General features: G+C 38.3%; 1 protein-coding gene across 2 annotated transcripts in view; it reads right to left on the reverse strand.

Annotated features, from left to right (window-relative positions):
• MAP9 (microtubule associated protein 9) overlaps positions 1-18,338 on the reverse strand; it is a 36,730-nt gene extending 18,392 nt beyond the window's left edge. Inside the window, exons 1-6 of one of the 2 annotated variants that reach the window (XM_044767066.2) lie at positions 17,761-18,338; positions 16,792-16,948; positions 15,964-16,048; positions 14,254-14,565; positions 7,626-7,855; positions 1,014-1,098 (exon numbers count right to left, since the gene is read on the reverse strand). In XM_044767066.2, coding sequence (XP_044623001.2) covers positions 1,014-1,098; positions 7,626-7,855; positions 14,254-14,565; positions 15,964-16,048; positions 16,792-16,866 — 787 coding nt within the window. In that variant the 5' untranslated portion in view covers positions 16,867-16,948; positions 17,761-18,338. Of the gene's footprint in view, positions 1-1,013; positions 1,099-7,625; positions 7,859-14,253; positions 14,566-15,963; positions 16,049-16,791; positions 16,949-17,760 lie in introns of both variants that reach the window. The other variant, XM_014843953.3, reaches the window with a different exon arrangement.
• Between the last annotated feature and the right edge of the window lie 3,576 nt (positions 18,339-21,914).

The following is a 21,914-nucleotide window of genomic DNA, read 5'->3' on the forward strand; positions in this document are numbered from 1 at the left end:
AGTTCTCCCAGGATCCACCTCCTGCTCAAATCTGTATCTTCACTGCCAAAGTCTTAATTCTGCTGCTTTCACTACAGTCGTTTTTTAGAACTCGTTTTGAGGTAAGCTAGATTTAAAATCACTTTATAATCACAGTTATACATTCACATTTGGAGAGTACTTATGACTCAAAAGTATCACAATTAGATTCTTTAAAGCTGCTAACCAGTGTATTCAGTGAAAAGAACAAAGACTTTGGAGCCAAAGATTCAAATTACAGCTCCATCACTGACCTTGGATATGTTTCTTAGTATCTCTGCATTTCAGCTTCTCTCATATGTAAAATGACGAAAAGTATACTACATTGTAAGCACTTAACAAATGTTACATATCCCAGCCTTAGACACAGCCACGCCCTTTAGCTCTCATTAAGCTACATGTCATAGGACTAACGAAAGAAATAACTAACAACTCACACCTCCCACTTACTGTGTTCTTACTATGGTACTATTCGAAGTGTTTTACATGTATTATTAACTCATTTAATTTGCAGAACCACCCAATGAGGTAGGTTGCTCTTTTGTCTCCATTTTAGAGATCAATATACAGGACCAGACAGGTTAGCTACTTTGCTCATATAATTGCGTCTGGATTCAAATCCAGCTTAGTCTCACTTTAAAAGTCCACCCAACTGTTACGTTGTACTGCAGATGATCGCAGCAACACATGCATAATAATAGTACATATTTAGTGCCAGGGACTGGGCTAGTGGCCAAAATGCACAGCATCACTTCAATTTCCACAACAGCTCTATGAGATAGGTCTTACATCTTGGGGGAAACTGAGGCACTGAGAGATTAAGTTCTGCATCTGATATCACATGGTTAGTAAACTGCATAGCTGAGATTAAAACCCACGAAAACACAAACATATCATTCCTGTAACTTTGCAAAGTATTATTTCTTTTACAATGGGGATTCTAAGAAATACAGAGTTCACAAATAAAATAAGATACAATAATTAGGTATAACCACCTTTTATGGATGCTTTTTCCTCTGATCCTGGTGAAAAGGAATCTTCAACACTTTCTTTAAGGGATAATGATGATAGACTTGCATCCTGTTTTTAAAAAAATGTATTTACCATGTAAGTTTAGTTCTCAAGATTTGTTGGGGGCAGTAGCATTATTAAGACTATTTCTTAACTCTGAAATTTGCATTATTATGAATTTGCTGCTGAAATATAAAGGTGTTAAACCAATAGAGGCATACATGCTTTCCTTTCAAGCCTTGATGTTCTGATCATTAAAAGGGATCACTAAAAGAGCTATTCTAGTTCTTTAGCTGCCACTTCTATATTTGTTTTTACCAATTTTCAAAACTCCTGCTGCTTTAAAATCAAATCTTATAAATATTTAAGGCAAAGACGTGCTATCTTTTTCTCTAATTCTCCTCCCTAAGAAAGTATAGAGAAAACAGTAGTTAAAAACCTTTAGTTTCAAGCAAATGTTACTAGTTTTCCAAGTGAAGCAATTTATAAAACCAAGTAGACAACCACTATCAAATATTTTAGATAGGAAAAGCACAATGATTTCATGCACTTGAGTTTTCCTCAGAATTCTGAAATGAAATAATTATATTTGTATGACTAAACTAAACATCTTGTAGGACACTGTGGACATCACTCATTCATAGGGTCACCAGGAGTTGGAGCTGACTTGAGACGGTATGTAACAACAACAAATCTAGCCTAACAGTGATGACATTATAATGTAAGAAGCTTGATTTTGTTGCACAAATAATAAATTTTAATTTTCTTTCCTAACATATTTTATGGATACAAAGACAAGTATATGTCAAAGACAACAGACAGAAGTCATCTGAGAAGATGGCAGAAGGGCCAAGACATTGGAGCCTGCCTTGAGACAAAGCTTTGCCTGAGGAGATTTGCAAGTCAGTGGGTTTTTGTCTGAAGGCATTCCCCTAACTGTGCAGCTCAAGTAATAGAAGACTGCAGCCTTACTGTACTGGCTTTAGGGATCAGAGGACAGACTTTAGGACTGGAATATCAGCCAGGAAGTTAGGGGAAGAGCTGCAGAGGGCGTGACATTTAAAATCTGCATATAAAATTAATCCACAGGCCTTGGCTCATCTACACATGGCATGAGGAAGACCTCAGAGGGTCCTGTAACAATCATAGCACCCAGAAACTGAAACAACTAAGAAGAGATTTCAGTTGATATCCATGGCAGGGGAGACAGAGTGGGGAATTTGAGTTCAGCCATAATATCTGTGTGCTCAAACACATGTTCAGCAGAACACAAAAGAATCCAGAATCTCTACAACATATCATTCTTAATATCTAGTATTCAACTGAAAGTTACTAAACAGGTGAGGAGACAAAAAATGGTGACACATACCCATGAAAGCAAAAACAAAAACAGTTAACAGGAATCAACCCAGAGATGACCCAGATGTGCAATTAGCAAATGAGGACTTTAAAGTAGGCATTATAAATATGTTCAAGCACTTAGAGGAAATACATGTGTGGTGAAAGAACAGATGGAGAATCTTACCAGAGATCTAGAAAACACAAAAAAACCAGAGTTGTTTTGAGTTTTAGAGTTGAACACTACACTGCTGAAATAAAAAATTCACTGGATAGACTTAACAGCAGACGAGAAATAGCAAAAAGGCCAGTGACCTTGAAGACTGAACAATACAAATTATTCAATCTGAAAAACAAAGGGAAAAGATTGAAGCAGCACAAACAGAACTTTAAAGATCAGTGAGACATATCAAAAATTTCAATGCAAATATAATTAGAGTATTAAAAGGAGAGGAAAGAAAAATAGGGCAGGAAAAACTTTTTAAAAACTTCCCATTTTCATGGACAGTATCAGTTTACAGATCCTGAAAGTCAGTGAAGCCCAAGCAGATAAATATAAAGGAGACCACACTGAGGTACCTTACAGTCTAACTGTAACTAAAAGAAAAAAGACAAAAATCTTGAAAAAATTCCTGAAAGCAGCCAGAAAAAAACCCAACATGTTATATATAGGAGGACAACAAAATGAATTACTATGATTTCTCAACAAAGAAGAGAGGCCAGGAACAATGGAAATCTATAATGAGCTGGGGATAGGAGAGGGAACTGCCAGCCCAGAAGTATACATTCAGCTAAACCATCCTTCAAAAATGAAGATGAAATAAAAACTTTTTATATAAGTAAAGACTGAGAGCATCCGCCACTGGCAAACCTGCTACAAGAAATGTAAAAATAAGTTCTGAAGACTGAAGGGCAATAACACTAGATGGTAATCTGGGTCTACAGGAGGAAATGAAGAGCCCCAGAAATGGTAGACATATTTAAGAAAACTGTAAAAATTTATTTTTATCTTCTTTTAATTCTTTAAAAGTCCAAGACAAAAAGTTTAAAAGGCTATTTAAAGAAAATTTAAAACACTGCATTGTGGGAACTATACCACCTGTAGATGGAATATATAAGACAACAATGGCACAGTGGATGAGGGAGCGTATGGAACAATACTGCTGCAAGGTTTCCATATTAATCGTGAATTAATGAAATATCAACTTTAAGTAGATTGTGATAACTTACAGGTGTATCTTGTAATCCACAGAGAAACTACTAAAAATATAATGCAAATAGGTATAACTAAAAAGGCAACAGAGGAATCAAAATGGAAAACTAAAACATACGTGATTAACTCTCAAAAAAGTGGCAGGAAAAGAGTTACAGAGGAACAACAACAAGAACATCAATTTGAAACAAGAGATAAAGAGAAAACAAATAGCAACAAATTGGGCCTACACATACTTATATTAAAAGTAAATGAATTAAACACTCTGCAAGATCAGGGAAGAATTACCAGAGGTTGAAACATTTCAGAATGCTAAATAGGGTCAAGACATAATAATAATAAATGTGTATGTGCCTAATAACAAAGTTATAAAATACTGACAGAACTAAAGGGGAGTACAGAGAAATTCACAAACATAACTGGAGATTTTAACAGCCGTTAGTTGGTAATCAGTAAATCAACCTGACAAACTCTCAGTAAGGAGGCAAAAGATCTGAATGACACTACCAGCCACCTTGACCAAGCTGAAATTACAGAACATTACATGCAATGCCAGCAGAACAGATATACTTTGGAACTTTCACAAGAACCATTCTGGATGGGCCATTAAAAAAAACTCAACAATTTTTAAAAATGTGAAATCATGTAAGGTATATTCTCTGACCGCAATAAAATTAAATTATAAATCAATATAAAAGTATATCTAGAGAAGATCCAAATATTCAGAAATAAAATCATTCACCACAAAATGACCAACTGGTAAAAGAAGAGATCACAAGGGAAATTAGAACATATATTTAAAGAAATGATAATGAAAATGAAAGGCATCAAAAAAATTGAGGGTTGCTAAAGCAGTGCATAGAAGGAAATGTATAGCTTTCAATGGTTTTAATAGAAAGGATGACCAACTTAAAATCAATGGACAACTTGCCCAATATAAAGGTAAGCAAATTAAACCCAAACAAAGCAAAAGAAAGAAATAATAAAGAGTGGAAATTAGTGAAACTGGAAACAAACAATAGAGAAAAGTAACAGAGCCAAATTTGGTTCTTAGAAAAGTTTAATAAAACTGATAAATGCCTACCAACATTTAAAAAGAAAGAAAGAAAACACAAACTATATATTAGAAATAAAAGATGAAATGTTAGGATAATCCTATTGTCCTCCTAAGGACAAAGGAATATCACAAACAAACTTTGTTTATATATTCAACATCACACATGAAACGGACAAATTTCTCAATAAACATAAATTACCAAACTGATGAAATAGAAAATCTGAGTACTGAAATATTTATCAAAAAAAAGATTTAGCGTCCAAGACCTCTCCACAAAGAAAATTCCAGACCCAGATCATTTCACTGCTGAATTCTCTCAATTAAGGAAAAAAGGACAGCAAACCGTTTTTTTTGGTGAAGAAGATTGGCCCTCAGCTAAAATCTGATACCAATCTTCCTCTTTTTGCTTGAGCAAGATTGTCCCTGAGCCAACATCTGTGCCAATCTTCCTCTACTTTGCATATGGGACACTGCTTCAGCATGGCTTGATGAGCAGTGTGTAGGCCTATGCCCAGGATCCGAACCCACGAACCCCAGGCCACCAAAGTGGAGCATGCAAACTTAACCACTACACCACCGGGCTGGCCCTCAAACTTTTGGTTTCATACCCAAAATACAGATCAGAAGTCTTAACAAAATATTAACAAATCAAATCCCACAATAAAATCTTATACCATAACCAACCAGATTGTATCCCAGCAATGCCAGGTTAGTTTATCATCTGAACATACATATGTGTCATCATACACACACACACACACACACACACACACACACACAAAGGAAAGGTGGGAGGTGAGGATGTAGTGAGAAAGCAAATGCCACCCTTCAATATCTGGCTGTGACATTTCAGGAAGATAAGGCAGTAGGGGGAGAGGTACAGCGCCAAGTGAGAGTATATACAAAATTAAAGAGGTTTGAACACAGTTAAATGTGGATGGGAACAGACCCTTCCAGTCTCGATTGCAAAAAGACCCTTCCAAAGACTCTTCAATGGAAGAGCGAAAGATTACAGACACAGGAGAGAGAAGAGTTGAACAAAAAATAGATGGGAAATCCCTGAGAAGGTGGACTAAAGAAGATTCAGTGCACAGTCAGCATGATTTTTACAATGAGGAATACAGAAAATTTAAATTATTAAAAATAGAAGTATCCAATATACCCAACAATAAGATAATAGTTCTGTTACAGTCATTAAAGTGAAAGTAGTCTGAAGATCACCCAGCAACATGGAAATACGTCATGATCCATTGCTAAGAGACAAAGAAAAGGCATGATACCAAACATTATTAATGTTATGATGACAAATATGATAAAACAAGTATAGGAAAACAGGCTAAAAAGGGGAAAAGAATAACGAGTAGTTGTTATTACATGGTGGAATTATGGGTAGATATTTTTCAATTAGGTCTTCTTTCATAATATGTTACTTTAATAATTTTAGAAACATTTTTTTTCTTATTGAGGGACATAGAAATGCTAGCAAAGAGTGTTTAAAGTTAGGTATCTGTACCAGTTTGAATATTGTCCCCTCAAAACTAATGTCTTTCTAGAATCTCAGAACGTGATCTTATTTGAAATGAAGGTGTTTACAGATGGAATTAGTTAAGACGAGGACATACTGGATGAGGCTAGGTCTTAAATCTAATGACTCATGTCTTTTTAGAGAAAAGAGAGGGTGACACAGAGACACAGGGCAGAAGGCCACGTGATGACACAGGCAGGGACTGGAGTAGTGCAGCTACAAGCCAAGGATTGCCAAAGATTGTTGGCAACTGCCAGAAGCTGGGAGAAGCAAGAAAGGATTCATTCCTACAGCCTTTGGAGGGAACACGGCTCTGCCTACACCTTGACTTTGGACTTCGGCCTCCAAAACCTAGAGAATGCATTTCTGTTGTTTTAGGCCATCCAGTTTGTGGCAATTCACTACAGCACCCACAGTAAACACAATATCCTCTTCACTGGATAATTTTACTAAACATAAAATAATGGTTTGGGTTTGATAACACCCTCTTTTCTTCTCCTGATTTTCAGAACAAATTAGGAAACAGCACAGTGCAGTCAGGTAGATGTATATATCAAATTGTCAACTTTACTGGTAAAACTGAACTACAGAACAAGGTTTGAATCAGCTGCCCATTGTGCTCGTACTTCCGGTCTGAACGAGAGGGATTCAGCCATTTAGCACAAGTACCAAAGAGTTCCTCCCAGCTCTTTTACCGCCTCCCAAGGAAATCCCTACCCACCAATACCACAGAGGAATGAGCAGAAAAAGCAAGCAGCTTAGCAGGTACCATTCAGTTCCTTTTCCCTGAGCTGCTCAAGCTGATTATGGAGGAGGAATGTTCTTCTGAAACTTATTCCTCCTGAAATGAGGGGTGGAAGTTCAGTAACCACAGCGAAATGTACAAAGAGGGGGCCAAGCGTTCTCCCCCAATAAGAATACACAGTAAACTCCCTGATGAAAATCTGAAGAATCACGTTTACTCCTATTTTGGCACACACCAAAGAATACAGGCCCCTGACTATTCAATACACATTTGCTGAGTGAACGAAATCAAAAGAATGACAGACTTTACTGTCCTTAGGCATAAATTATAGAATTCAAAGATACCTAAATAAAACTATAAATTCTTACAATTAAAGATGTACAGTACTGCATAGATTCAAAACGTGACCTTTTTTTTGCATTTTACTTTCTCTGAAACCGGACGCATCTAATTGCTGGTGTGTTACAGCTTAGTTGTCAGTTTTCTTCTTTCTTAGCAGCATGTAAAATAACTATCTTACAAATGGAGTTTTAGACTGAATGGAATACAGTATATTAAAAAAACTTAACATTATTTTCTTATCAAGCGTCTGAGAAAACAAGTAAAACACATGCACACATGCATTCACACAAATATTTATTTTCTTTCTCTCTCTCAAAATCAGATGCAAAAGCCTGAATTTAAGAACACACTGCAGCAGTTCAGCCGTAGTGCTAACCTCAGGATCAGGGTTTTCAGAGAAGGCCTGCTTCTCAGCTTCCAGGTGTCCGCCATTCAGCCTCGGGAGGGGTAGAGGCGCAGAACGTGCCGCTAATTCTTCATGGAGGGCCGCTTCTTTGTCTTCTCCCAGCCCTGCTTTCTCCTCCCTGAGGCTACGCTTTTTCAACATGCTCCTTGGCCGAGGTGAAGGCTTAAAGTGGTTGTCTGCCTCAAGGCTGCTACTATTTTCTGCTGAAAAGTAAAATGTTTTAAGGTGGGTGTACAAAAAAATGACCATGGCTTCAACTACACCCCAGCATACCACCACACTTCCCTCCTGTGCCCATGCACCTTGGCCCTCTGTCCTGGAGAGTCCAGAAGCACAAAACCCTTCCCTACACAGAGCTCCCATAAGCACAAATAAGCCATAGTTCAGAATCAAAATTTAAAAATAGCTGCCATCCTGGAAATAACTAGTATACTTTGGTTGTTTTTTTTTTTTTTAAGATTTTATTTTTCCTTTTTCTCCTCAAAGCCCCCCGGTACATAGTTGCATATTTTTTATTTGTGGGTCCTTCTAGTTGTGGCAAGTGGGACGCTGCCTCAGCGTGGCTTGATGAGCTGTGCCATGTCCGCACCCAGGATCCGAACCGGCAAAACCCTGGGCTGCCGAAGCGGAGCACACAAACTTAACCACTCGGCCATGGGGCCGGCCCTTGTGAGAAGTTAACTCTTCAACTTTATGAACTCTCCTAATATTAAAAAAAACTTTTTTAAATAAATTAAACAAAATCATGTCCCAGTTTGAACCTCTATGAAATGAGGGGTTCATCCATCGAAGCTCTGCTGAGTATCTGCTGCTAGGTCCTGTCCACATTACTCACACTATGGACCTCATAATCAAGACAGTGACAACGGCCCTGTCCAAGGACTTTACAGGTTGGAAAGGGTGACAATTCTAAAGAAATAAAATGGCAAGACAAGGGTAAGTGCCGCTGTAAGTATGAAGATGACAGTGTCAGTACAGAGCATCAAAGTGCTAACTCCGACTGGAGGGAGGAATGAAGAACCAGATGATTTGTGAGTCACTATTCATTGAGTCCTTACAACTTCTTTAGCAGTTATTAAAATTTCTCAGTTACTGTTTCCATTCCTTCAAAGTTTAAAACAAGAATCTAATGCTGGTACGCTTCCAGCCTTCAAAACACTATATGAAAAATTTTCACATAACCTTTTTGCATAAATTTTACCTGTTATACATATTCATTTCTCCATTATTTTACCAATGCGTTCTGCTGACAAAATTTCACAACCAAACTAATTAAAATCTTCTTCCTTTTACCTATAAATGGGCTTAGGAGTGCTGCTAGAAGAGCCAACCACCATACCAAATCGTTACCACTATCAATGCTTCATTGCCAATTTTAGTGAAGTCCTAAACTCTGGCCAAAGGTTCAGTCCCAAATCCAGAGTCAACCTAGAGTCCACCCTCTGTTCCCTGCTATGCCCAAAGCATCACTATACCCTACTGATTCTACTTGCTAAATTTCTCTCATTTACCCCGCTTCCTACATCCCCACACTCAGCTCCTCATCCACTCTTGCCTAGATTACTACCGCAGCGATATTTACAAAATGCAAATCAGCTCACATCACTCCTCTCCACAAAATTCTTCAATGGCTCCCTATCACCCAATCCTACAGAATAAAAGCTTAATTGCCTCTGAACAATATAAAAGGTTTCGTGGTTTTGTCCCTGGCTACACGTGCTGCCTTGTTCACTGGCACACCCATTTTGTTATCTGTGTTCCTGAAATGCTGTGCTAACTGCTGTTTTCAGCTATGCCACCATCCTTGCTGCTGTCACACCTTTACCCAAGCTGATCCCTCTGCCTAGACTGTCCGCCTCCTGCTTCTCCTCCTGACAAATGGGTGCATGTCTTTCAAGCCTCACTTTAAGCAGACTACTGTAAAATGTCTGAAAGAAGGTATGGAGTCAATTTTTTTTATTGTGGTAAGAACACTTAACAAGAGATCTTCCCTCTTAAACTTTTAAGCGCACAATATACTATTGTGAACTAAAGGCATAGCGTCGCATAGATCTCTAGAACTTACCTTGCGTAATTGAAACTTTATACCTGTTGAACAGCACCTCCCCATTCCCCCGGCCCAGAGCCCCTGGCAACCACCATTCTACCTCCTCTGTGTATGAGTTTGACTCTTTCAGATATTTCGGATTTCAATCTTGGCTGTGACACATTAGCACTGTAACCTTACACAAATCATAACCTCCACGTACCTCAGTTTTCCCATTGGTAAAATAAATTCATAATTCCTAAGATGCCTGTGTGACTTGAGTGAGATAATATATATAAAGTGCACAGCACAGTGCCTGATACATGGTAAATGAACATTAACTTTTCTTTTTACTGGTTTGTCTATCACTCCTATTTTCTTTGGGCAAGTCTCTCCTTCTCTCCATCCATGTGATTCTGGTGGATTAACAAGTATCTTCTCCATACCTCAGCGAGAAGGGTGGGCCCATGATGCACACCCCTCCCCCAGCTTATCACAGAAACTTCATTTCCCCTCGCCACAGCAGGTGGTCAGGCGGTGAGTATTTTTCTATTTGGAGTCAAAGGATATGCCTTCATAGTCATGGAGCTGGAAGGATGTGACTGGAGACAGCTAGTGGCATTCTCCCCTGTTGAGGGAAGGGCTGTTTGAGACATAGACCAAATGACAGAAAAATAGGACCCAGGGATGGAGTAACTTGGGAGTTGACAGTTGCGGGAGGAGAGAATGAGAGGGTCAGGGAGTCAGGGAGGGTGGGCAGAAGTAAAGAGAGAAAATCCAGGTGACATGAAAGTACTGAGTCTCTAAACTTAATGACACCTAAAGCAAGGCCTCCTGACATCCATGCTCAAGAAGGCGATAAATTCCCCCTTCCACTGAAGTTTGCTTGAGTTGAATCATTTGAAACCAAGAGTCCTGACTACAGATACTATTATTTGTCAGTTATTGCTAATACGGCCATCTCCTCTAGGAAGCCTTCCCTGATGCCCTCAGGCAAACTTAGGTGCCTACTTTCCTGTGTTCTTACTAGACCTTTTGTCCACCTCCCCACTAAACTGTAAAGTCTTTGCTATGGTCTGAATGTTTGTGTTCCCCTCAAACTCTTATGTTGAAATCCTAACCCCAAAGGTGATGCTATCAGGAGGCAGGCCCTTTGGGAGGTGATTAGGTAATGGAGGCACAACCTTCATGAATGGGACGAATGCCCTTATAAAAGAGGCTCCACAGAGCTCCCTTGCTCCTTCGTCCACGTAAAGACACAATGAGAAGTCTGACCAGAAGAGGTCCCTACCTGACATGCTGGCACTGTGACCTCAGACTGCCAGCTTCCAGAACCGTGAGATATAGGTTTCTGTTATTTATAAGTCACTCACTCTGTGGTATTTTGCTACAGCAGTCCAAATGGACTAAGACAGTCTTGGAGGATTGGTACTGAATCTTTTTAATGTCATATTCTTAGTTACCATCACAATGCTTCTAACATACTGAAATATATTGTATTCACAACAAAGATGTGTGGATAAATAGAATGATCTGCTTATGAACAAACACTAAATAATGAAATGAATAATAAAAACATTTATAGAGTGCTTAATTCACACCAAGATTGTCCTAAGCACTTCAAATATATGAATTCATATAATTGCTTCAAACCCTTAGTGGTGGCTGAACTACTATCCCCATTTTACAGATAAATAAAACGAGGAACAAAGAGGTCATGCTCCCACCATCATAAACTCTACCTTATGCAATTAAAGGAGCAGCATCCTGACTCCAAAGTTCATGACTTTAGTCAGTTTAATGTGAAAATAAAAACAACATATCCTATAAAAATCACTTTCTACAATCACTACCCATGTGACAGCTGCTCAATAAAGTGAAAGAGTCGGCTTATTGCACTTTTTACAAAAGACAAGCGAGAACAAGGGGAACTTTCAGGTTCTAATATTCTTATAAAGTATTAATTGCTACTCAGCAATATCTCACCATATTAAAAATATTAACTTCCAAACTCTGTAAGAAAAAAAAAGTCTAAAAATTTAGAGAAGAATAAAGCATGAAATACATTCCTTCTTTCATGAATTATTCACTTATTCATTTATACATTCAAATACTTAATGAATTCTATATGCCTAACACTAACCACTAGCCTCAATTCTTTTCTTCAACCTGAAGAATCTAGGAATAACGATTTTAATATATTTTATACTAAAATTCCACTTCCAGAAGTACGGTTGAGTTTTCAGAAAGAAAAAAAAACATGCCTGTACTCTTTCAACATGCTTTGTCTTATAATCAAACATAAACAATTACCTGTTTTGGTGATTATTTTTATATTACATATACTGAATTGCAAATGGCTAAGGATTGTTTAAAAATACAGTATGTACTGCATATTTGTGTATAGCATTTAGAATCCTGGTGCCATCTTGTGGTTAAAAAACAGTATTTCTCTCTTCATTTTAACTTGCCACAGGCTAAAAAAAATGGTATTAAACAGGTGGATTATTGCCGATTATCTACCATAAAGTTCTAATTATATACTTCTACCTATATCTGACCAATTTCTAGCTTCTATATGCTCACATTTTATTAACCTAATGAAAAGATTTTCAGAATCAAGACGAATAGGATAAATAGAATCCACAAAAATAGGTTTCTAAACTCACCTAGGACTAGGAAACGCTGCCTATTCTGTCCTTCTTGAAGAGTCACTGTGCATATTTCTTTATTAATGGTTCCATGAAGTTCTCTCATAAAGAAATCAGTTTATGGGGCTGGCCCCGTGGCCAAGTGGTTAAGTTCGAGTGCTCCGCTTTGGCAGCCCAGGGTTCGGATCCTGGGCGCGGACATGGCACTGCTCATCAGGCCATGTTGAGGCGGCGTCCCACATCCCACAACTAGAAGGACCCACAACTAAAATATACAACTATGTACTGGGGGGATTTGGGGAGGAAAAAACAAAAGAAGATTGGCAACAGTTGTTAGCTCAGGTGCCAATCTGAAAAAAAAAAGAGAAATCAGTTTAAAATTTCTGTAACTTTGTGATTTCCCCATAATATCAATTAACAAACTGTGGAATGCACTTTGGGAAATGGTGAACTATTGGACTACTCACCATGTTCCCCTTCTCTCCATTTTTGATTATACTCTATAAACTGGAAAGGTACATTTTAGCAAGTTAATTCTGTTTCATTATGCCTTGCAAATACATTTTTGGAGAATTTTATAGTTTATGCGACATACCTCAATAGAGTCTCAAAAAAATTCTTACAGCAGGAAAAGCAGGTTTTATCCTCCTCCTCACGAGAACAGTAAACTTACACTATTTGCTGAGGTCACACATAATTAATATACAGTGGCTTTTTTCCTAGTATTCCCTGCTCTGTTCATATCTTCTCCTCATTTGAAAGTTAATGGGAATATGGGGGGATGGGAAGGAAGGAGTGGTTCCCTAATACATGTCTGAAAAAGTTTTGTCTGATGTTACCAATGATATGTAATTTGCCAAGTACAAAATATTTACCAGTACAATATTTAATGATGATGTAAATGGAAGAGATTTTTATGAGGGTTAGCATCAACTAAAATTTTTCTATAAAATAGAAAAAGAGGGGCCTGCTCCATGGCCTAGTGGTTAAGTTCAGTGTGCTCTGACAGAGAGGCCCAGGTTTGGTTCCTGGGCATGGACCTACACCACTCGATGGCTGTCATACTGTGGTGGTGACCCACATATAAAAAAAAAAATAGAGGAAGACTGGCACAGATGTTAGCTCAGAGAAAATCTTCCTCAGCAAAAACAAAAACAAAAACAAAAAAACCAGAAAGAGAAAGACAGGAAGACACCAAACTCTTAACCCTCTATACCCACGTGTCTGTGTGGGGGTCCAAGGGACCTTGGAGGGGTTGGCTCTTGCTTCACTCCATTTTTGCTCCATTGTGCCTAGAGTTTAGAATAATTCTAAAGAAACTACTATGATCCCAGATCTCACCAGGAAGTTCTCCTCAGGAAAGAGAGTTTTGGTGGATTTTCCTAGGGATAGAGAAACCGAATGGAGATTCTCTTTTCTTAAGGAAAGTCTGGAGGGTTAAACGACAATGGCAACAACAAAACTCTCTCCCTTTAAATATACAAATGTCAAAAAAATATTCTGGCAAATAGCGGCACGGAAATGACTGTTTTAAGGGCTAGTCCCCATGCTGCTATAACTCTAACCTCTGGAGTGAGTTGGATCCGAAAGGATTCCATTGCAGTTCTAGCCTTAAAAATGAAACTGAAGCTCACAGGCCTAGGCAAGGCTGGACCTAGGAGCTTCGGGGGCCCCAGCTGTGGACGACTGAAGGTAGTCTGGCCTTCTACCAGCACAGATGCAAGACTGAACACACAAGTGTACATCAGAATTATGGGTTTTCTCTATGGTTCTATTGTCTTGATTTATATCTGTAAAATTGAAAACTTAAGTCCGATTTTTTTTCTTAAATACTTATAAGCTACCATATGAAGGCATTTTGTGATTGATTATCTTAAAAGAAACTTTCAAGAAATGCAATTATAGGAACCTAAAAAATTACCTGAAGATGTGCTTTTGACTGGAAGAATTCGGGGTTTAGGTTTCATTTTAATTTTCTCTTTCTCAATTGCTTGACGTTTATTTTGAGATTCAGATAAGGGATTTATGACCACGTCTTCAGAACCAGCAGGTGCCACTTGCTCATCATTTTTGATGGAGAATACTGGCTCATCTTTTGTTACGTCCCTGTTCAATTTTTTGGTTTTCAAAAAAGACCGTTTTGGAGAATTCTTTTCTTCATCATCTGATATATGGAAATCATTCATTTTTTTCTTAACTGAATTTTCATCTACTGAGGTGTCAGAAAAATCACCTAAGGAAACCGCAAAATGGAAGAGAAAAAACGTTTTCATTAGCATATTTTAAAGTTTTGAAGGCTACACTAATGAAAAAGATTACCTTAAGGACTAGAAATGAATTTACAACCATGAATGGGTGCATTTGTAAAATAGATCTGCAGCTCTGAAAAACAGCTGAGACAGTTTTTATTGGCTATTTATGAAATAAAAATTTCAATTTCATTAATTTATTCAAAACACACTTATTGAATGTGAGCACTGCCAAGCACTGCGCTTACTCGAGAAAAACCATCCAAAGGTTCATGAAAATAACCTTCAGCCATGGGACAGTTAAATAAGATTCTGGACTGTAAAGCTCTTATTTGCAAACTTCATTACATAACGTCAGGAACATTTGTAAATGGACGAATTTAACTAGTTATTTGCTAATTACATTTTTTTCTGTAAAAACTTTGGAACTACAACTCCATCCATACTAGAATATTAGATTTTACTATGAAGGAATAAGAAAGAACGCTAACTTAACTACATAGCAATGATTTAACTATTCTTCTGATTATTTTTACAGAGAATATTGAGTTATTCACTGAATATTAAAGCATAAAACACTGAATTTCAAGTTTAGAATTCTGCATTCTTACACCTGAAATCTAATATGTTAATATTTTTATATAATCCAAAGAAACTCAATGAACCATATCAGTACTAATAGACTGGGTTATTAAAACTGAGCCCCTATCACAGCCAAAAACTCTGATTCATCAAAAGCACTATAAAAGTGATTCTGATGTGCACCTAAGTCTAGTTCTACCGGCCCCAGTTATTAACTTGCTGTAGGGTCTCATAGGGTTGATCCTAAAAATGAACTTCTTGTCTCCAATGTGGTTTCCCACTGACTGGCATCCTTTTACTGCAAAGCTGCTGTCAGTTAATGTACACATTCAGAAACAATCAAGGTCAATCATACAACTTTTAGAAAATTATAAGTGGCTTTCTACTCATTAAAAATTTGGAAATCAGGCTGGCCCTGTGGCATAGTACTTAAGCTCAGCTCAGTTAAGCTCAGTGAAGCTCCACTTCAGTAGCCTGGGTTTGCAGGTTCGGATCCAGGGTGTGGAACTACACCACTTGTCAGCCATGTTGTGGTGGTGACCCACATACAAAATAGAGGAAGACTGGAAGAAATGTTAGCTCAGAGCTAATCTTCCTCAAGCAAAAAGAGAAGAAGAGTGGCAACAGATGTTAGCTCAGGGCAAACCTTCCTCAGCAAAAAACCCAAAAGTTGCAAATGTAAAGTCAGTGAATTCACAGGTATTATTTTAACCCAGTGATTTTTTTTGGAGGGATGGGTTAAATGTAACTAAGGAAACAGAAAGAAGAAAAGTGGTTTACTTTTCCATATTCTCACATACCAATCTCATCACTGTCAAAGTCATCAGAGTATTCGGAACTCCTTTGTCTGGCTGAACGAGCTGTAATTGCTTTTATTAGCTCATCCTGAAATGAGAGAACTAAAATCAATTTCCACCCAAATGTGGAGGCCTCATATTTAGGGTTAATTCTTTAAACAAATGCTTGATTAATAACTGCTTCCAAACTTAGGTTTCAATCATCTAACTAATACCCACCAAAAGCCTAGCTTATGCCATGCACCCAAGCCCTCAGACTCATCAGGGCAGAACATCACAGACAACATCCCTCTCCTCAGGGAGCTCACAATTAAATTGGAGGAGACAGACAATATCAAATAAATTAACTGAGGGGACTCAATTTAGAGAGATTTATTATAAACTGACATTTCAGAAGAAACTGCTACCTATTAAGATCTTTCGTTTCAACATATTGCAGTAACGGATCTCTTCAAAAATGCAAATTTAGAGGCTGAGTTCAAAATTATAGTCACTGGGTACAGAAAACTTAAATGTCATTAAGTTACAACAGAAAAAAAAATAAACACTTTATATGGAAATAGCAATTTAAAGTTGCTATTTAACTTGTAAAAGCTGATTTAACTTCTAACTTAGTAAGAACCTAGTATTGCAGCTAGTTTGATAGAAAGCCACACAGAAGAGTTGGTAACACTGGAGCTCAAACACCATCATCTACAAAATCTCAAAAGGAATGCAAGATTTACTCCTGCTTGATAGAGACTGTTCCTAGAATCACTCAGGCCCAGCACTCCTAATACAGTGTTTACCTTGCGAAATCATTCAAAATAAAAACGCTTTGAAATACTTTACCTGGAAAGTAGTTCTCTTGGTGACTTTTGGACTCTTTGTATATGCCAAAGTTGTGCTAAAAACTTCATCAGACATAGTGTTTTCGGTTTTTGTTTTAACTCTTTACCTTTATACAACGGCTAACAAGTGACAGGAATAATTTAACTTCTGATGGGAGCTGAAATATACAAAAAACAAATTAAACTTTTTTGCATGCTTGAGAATTTCTATTACTACACTTAGTGCCCCCCCAAAAAGCCAAACGAAAACAAGAAAAGCATCACATGAACACTGAGCTACATCTTCACTTAAAAATGTAAAGCGAGTTCTTGCAGAGAAATATAAAATTCTCCCGAGTTTGTTTTCAAAAAGAAATTTTAATTGAAGTTATCCTAAAATAATGCTGCAACTGCTTTACAGATGAGCAAATAAATGACTGCAATAGGTTAAAACAATAAAATGATGCCAATTCAATTAGAAACTGTATTTTTCACGTCTCTGCTATTCAAGAAACATAACATTGCCTCGGAAGCAGTTATACTTACTCAAAAGGCTACCACGAGGATAGTCCTCATAAAAGATATAACTAAAAGCACCGCCAAAAAAAGGAAAAACATTGCTTGCGTACAGCGCTAGGAAAGAAAAAGATCATACTGCTAAACCACAAATGGTAATATTCTTTCCCAGTCACTCTTCCCTCTCACCAAAGTGTTCATAGGACTAGATAAAACACAGCGAAGCCTCCGCGATGAGCTGCATTAAAATCCCTGTGCCAAGGGGCCCGCGATCATCTCTTGCGCTCGGGGCGGAGGCCAGGGGCTCGGCCGCCCGCCGCAACGCGCCCCGGGGGCCGCTCCGGGCCTGGCCGGTGGCGCCCAGGTCACCGCCCGCTCCGCATTGCGCTCCGCCGAGGACCCGGCGCTCTCAAGCCCAAGCTCACCGGGCGCCGTCCCCACCCCGTCCCTCCCCGACTCCCCGTCCCCTGCTCACCCCGCCACTCCTGCGGCGGACTCCCAGCGCCCGTGATGACTGAACAGCTGGCCTTGGGCAGGAACCCCGCGCTCCGGCCTCGACCTGGCGGCCCCGGGAGACGCAGCCCGGGACTGCGCAACGGGCGGGACTAAAAACGGAGGTGGGAGGCGGTTGCTAGGAAACAGCGTCTCCGGGAGGAAGTGACTTCCCCACCGCCAGGTCTCTCAGGTACCCAACGCAGTGCTTCTGCCCAACGCGTCGCCCGGCAACCACCCAGACGAAGGAAATGACATCACCGTTCTGAGTCTGCGGAGACGGGTGCTTTATCCGCCGCCTGTGCTTCAGCTCTGGCCTGGGAGCCGGGACCCGGCCAGCACCGCCGGGGCGCCTGGAGCCTCTCGCTCTCCGGCCGAGTGAGCGTCTTTATCCGTAGAGGCCGCGTAAGCCAAAGCACAGTCATCGTTTTGCCACAGTTAAGACATGAAGTTCTGTGAACAGGAATAGTGTACTGACAGATGGGACAGAATAGCGCGATAGCGACGTTTGCAGGCTCGGGAGTGAAACTGCACGTTTGGATCCTGGCGCCCATTCTCTATACCCATGTGATGTCGTGCAAGTTAACGTCTCTTTTGCCCTAGTTTCTTCTTCTGAATACAGGGAGATAATAATAGCAACCTTTAGGGTTGCTGTGAGTATTGAATGAAGTAATACAGGTGGAATACTTGCAAGAGTGCCTGGGACTGCAGTCAGTCAATAATAGATACGCTCTTTACGCAACTCAGCCGCAAAAGACCGGGACGGAAGTCGTCCCCTGTCGATATAGCTGAAAACCCATTCCAAGTGTTTCTGTAGTGTGAAGATTCTCTCTTTGTACACGCAGTGGATAATGTAGTTAAAATCAAACCAGTCAGCAGACAAAATGACCTAATAGCCCCCAAGATCGTGTGTTACTAAAGTCACCAAAATTAACATCATTTAATTAGTATAGGTAATCCTTAAAAAAATAGACAAAAACTCTTCTTTAAAGACTTTGAAATAACATGGATTTCTACTATTTTTAATTTAAAAGAAGCTTAATCTTAGCTAAATTGTCTGAATGAATTCATTGACTAGTAATTAAATTCGCTCCTGGTATTTTTCCCCATATCTCTAAAATTTATTAATTTTCACTTATTCGACAATTATTTATAAGCAAATCACGTTGAGATATAAATTTAATAAATCAAAATATTGAAACTATTGTGCGTAACAGGAAATGTGAAATTTTGTTGAAAATGTGCTTTTAACAATATTCGCAATGCAACTTTTTAAAACGTGTTCAGTGTATGCTCCACTTGTTGTTGATTGGAAAACTGTTTGATCAACATTTGCTAAATTTTGATGTTTTCAAACATTTTTGAGTCTCTGTATAAAAGAAAGATTTTCCATTCTCACCAGTTACTATCTTTCTGATCATATAAATTGTTAATCAACAAATATGATTCTGTCATAGTACCTGTGCCCAGAGTGAGAAGACAACAGCTATGTTTTCCTTATATGTGAAATACTCATTTACTCATGTTCAAATATTTATGTTTATTCAAAAAAATCTCTGTTCTATTCATTTTTTTCAATCATTTAACTAATATAGTTTTCCTTTAGATATGACTTAAGAAAATAGATTCAAAAAAGTTAATGAAAAAAGCCTTTAGTAGAAGATTCTGTCTTTTCTACAGAACCCACTATATTTTTATTTTCAACTTAATACAAAATAATTAATAAGTGATATCAAGTTATGCCTTACAAAGCTACAGTAAACAAAAACAGTTAACCTGAGGTAGTTAACTTCTCCACAAGACCTAAAGAATGGTCTTTCTACTATTCTCCTATCTTAAGCAGAAGAATATTAAATACTTTATTAATATTTTCAGGTAGCTTCAGTATAATATGTTACTAATAACATTGTATAATACCTGAATTAATAGTATGATTTTGTCTAATGTATAGTTTGCAATAAATATACAATTGCTGAATAAAAGAACTCGTGAATAAACGAATAGAATTTTAAAGTGAAAAATGATTTCTGAAACATTCCAAAAGAAATTCACAGATGCTCACTTAAAAAAAAAACACACACACACAACATAAAATTTCAGTGACTTATGTAACATTTCCTGTTTGTTTTATTTTTCATTTTTCTAGTATATATTTGATCTCAGATCAAATTTTTGAGCAACCGTTTTCTGAGTTTAATCCCCTTTTCATTTCTGAACCTTGCCTTCACTCACTCATTCATTCATTCATTCGTTCGTTGAGTTCACCTATGTCAATAATATTCAGGGTCAAAGTTCACAAGATTGAAGGTAAATGAGATGAGATCCCTGCCTAAGGATTTTATAGACTAGAGATAGCTGGAAGGCTAAACAAATAATGACTACACATTTTGGTAATTTCTCTGTAGAAGTACAAAGTAAGAAGCTCTCAAGAGAGAGGGAAGAATTCTTCCTGGAGGCTCTAGAAAGTTTTCATAGAGAAAGTAAGTTTGAGTTGGTAAATGAGTTTAGGAAGGATAAGGAAGAAGATAAGGAAGAATCAGAAGTACGCTTAAACCAGAGGAAATGGCCTAGGAATATTGAGCCTACCACAAGCATTGTGAGTTTAAGTGTTTGAGCAGAGAGATGCTAATGGTGCTCAGACTGTGCCGCCTAATGGGCATGAGAGGAGACTGAGAAGATCCGTTTCGATATCACAAAGCAACTGAGAAGTGACTCTTCTTCAGAAGTTCCCTGCCCTCACCTCAGCAGGAAAATTGTTTATTGTCCTGTGACTGGCAGCACACTTAGAGACAAACAACCTTGTGCCCACAGGCAGCCCTGGTTGAAAAGATGAAGCATGTGTCTAGCATTTTGAGAAGTGCACTACGGAAGGCAAATCCCCACGGGTGTCAATTTATAACGACTATATTCACATTAAATGTTGAATGCTCAAGTCAGAAGAGAATGAGAGTAAGCACCCAGATACAAGTGCATTTACCAATACCAATGCCGACTTGTGGGATGAGAACAGCAGGAGATTTATTATAGAAGGGAGACATTGAAATCTTGAGGAAAGCCAACCATGACCAACTACACCAGTTAAAAGTGTTTATCAGCTCCTTGTGAACCATGGAATACTGGCCATTGTCAGTCAAATATAAAATGTGTATTCTTTTGGGTTGTTACATAGAGATACATGAATTATTATACAGCAAGAGAAAAATGATTCTTCATTCAAACTCAGAACTTGTCATTCTGAACAAATTGTTTTTGCATCAGAAAAATGTCTTCAGTTAAATGCTCCCTACAGATAGTCTTCTAGACAAAAATGCATGATGTGGGTGGACACTGTCTCTACTACCTATGTATTGCTAACTATACTGTATCTAGTATATTCTTCAACTGTACTCATATTATTTAATTTAGTCTTTATAAAACTCTGTAAAATTGGTCCTTTGTGTCTACATTTACAGATGGGAAAAGGAAGCTATAGAAAAATTAATATTTTTCCCAAGATATTGCAGGTATTAATTGACAGAACCAGAATTTGAACCTGGGCAGGCTGACTCATAACCAGTGCTCTTAACTAACCCCTGTGGTAGGCCCCCCAAAGTCCATGTGCTAATCCCCAGAACCTGTGAATATGTTACCTTACACGTCAAAAAGGATTTTGCAGATATGACTAAATAATCTTAAAATGAGGAGATTATCCTGCATTATCTGGGTGAGCCCAATGCAACCACAGGGGCCCTTACAAGAGAGAGGCAGGAGAGTAAATCAGAAAGAAGATGTGATGACAATGGAAAGAGAGGTTGGAGTGATGCAGGCCCATGCACCAAAATCTGTGGGCAGACTCTTAGAAGCTGGAAAAGACCAGGAAAACACATTCTCCCCTAAAGCTTCCAGAAGATGCACAGCCCTAGTCACCCTTTTAGACTTTTGACCTCCAGAACTGCAAGAGAATAAATGTGTGTTGTTGTAAATTTGTGGTAATTTGCCATGGCAGTAATAGGAAATTAATACAACCTCTATGCCATATTTTTCTTTTCATATCCATGATATTTTCAGGCAAGTTTCTTCTTCTCAGAATGGAAAAAACTAGGCAGTATTTACATAATTCTATGTTGTTATGTCTTATTTCTGTTGGCACCTGCTACA

Source organism: Equus asinus, chromosome 3, assembly GCF_041296235.1.
Source record: "Equus asinus isolate D_3611 breed Donkey chromosome 3, EquAss-T2T_v2, whole genome shotgun sequence".
NCBI classification, from domain to species: Eukaryota; Metazoa; Chordata; class Mammalia; order Perissodactyla; family Equidae; genus Equus; species Equus asinus.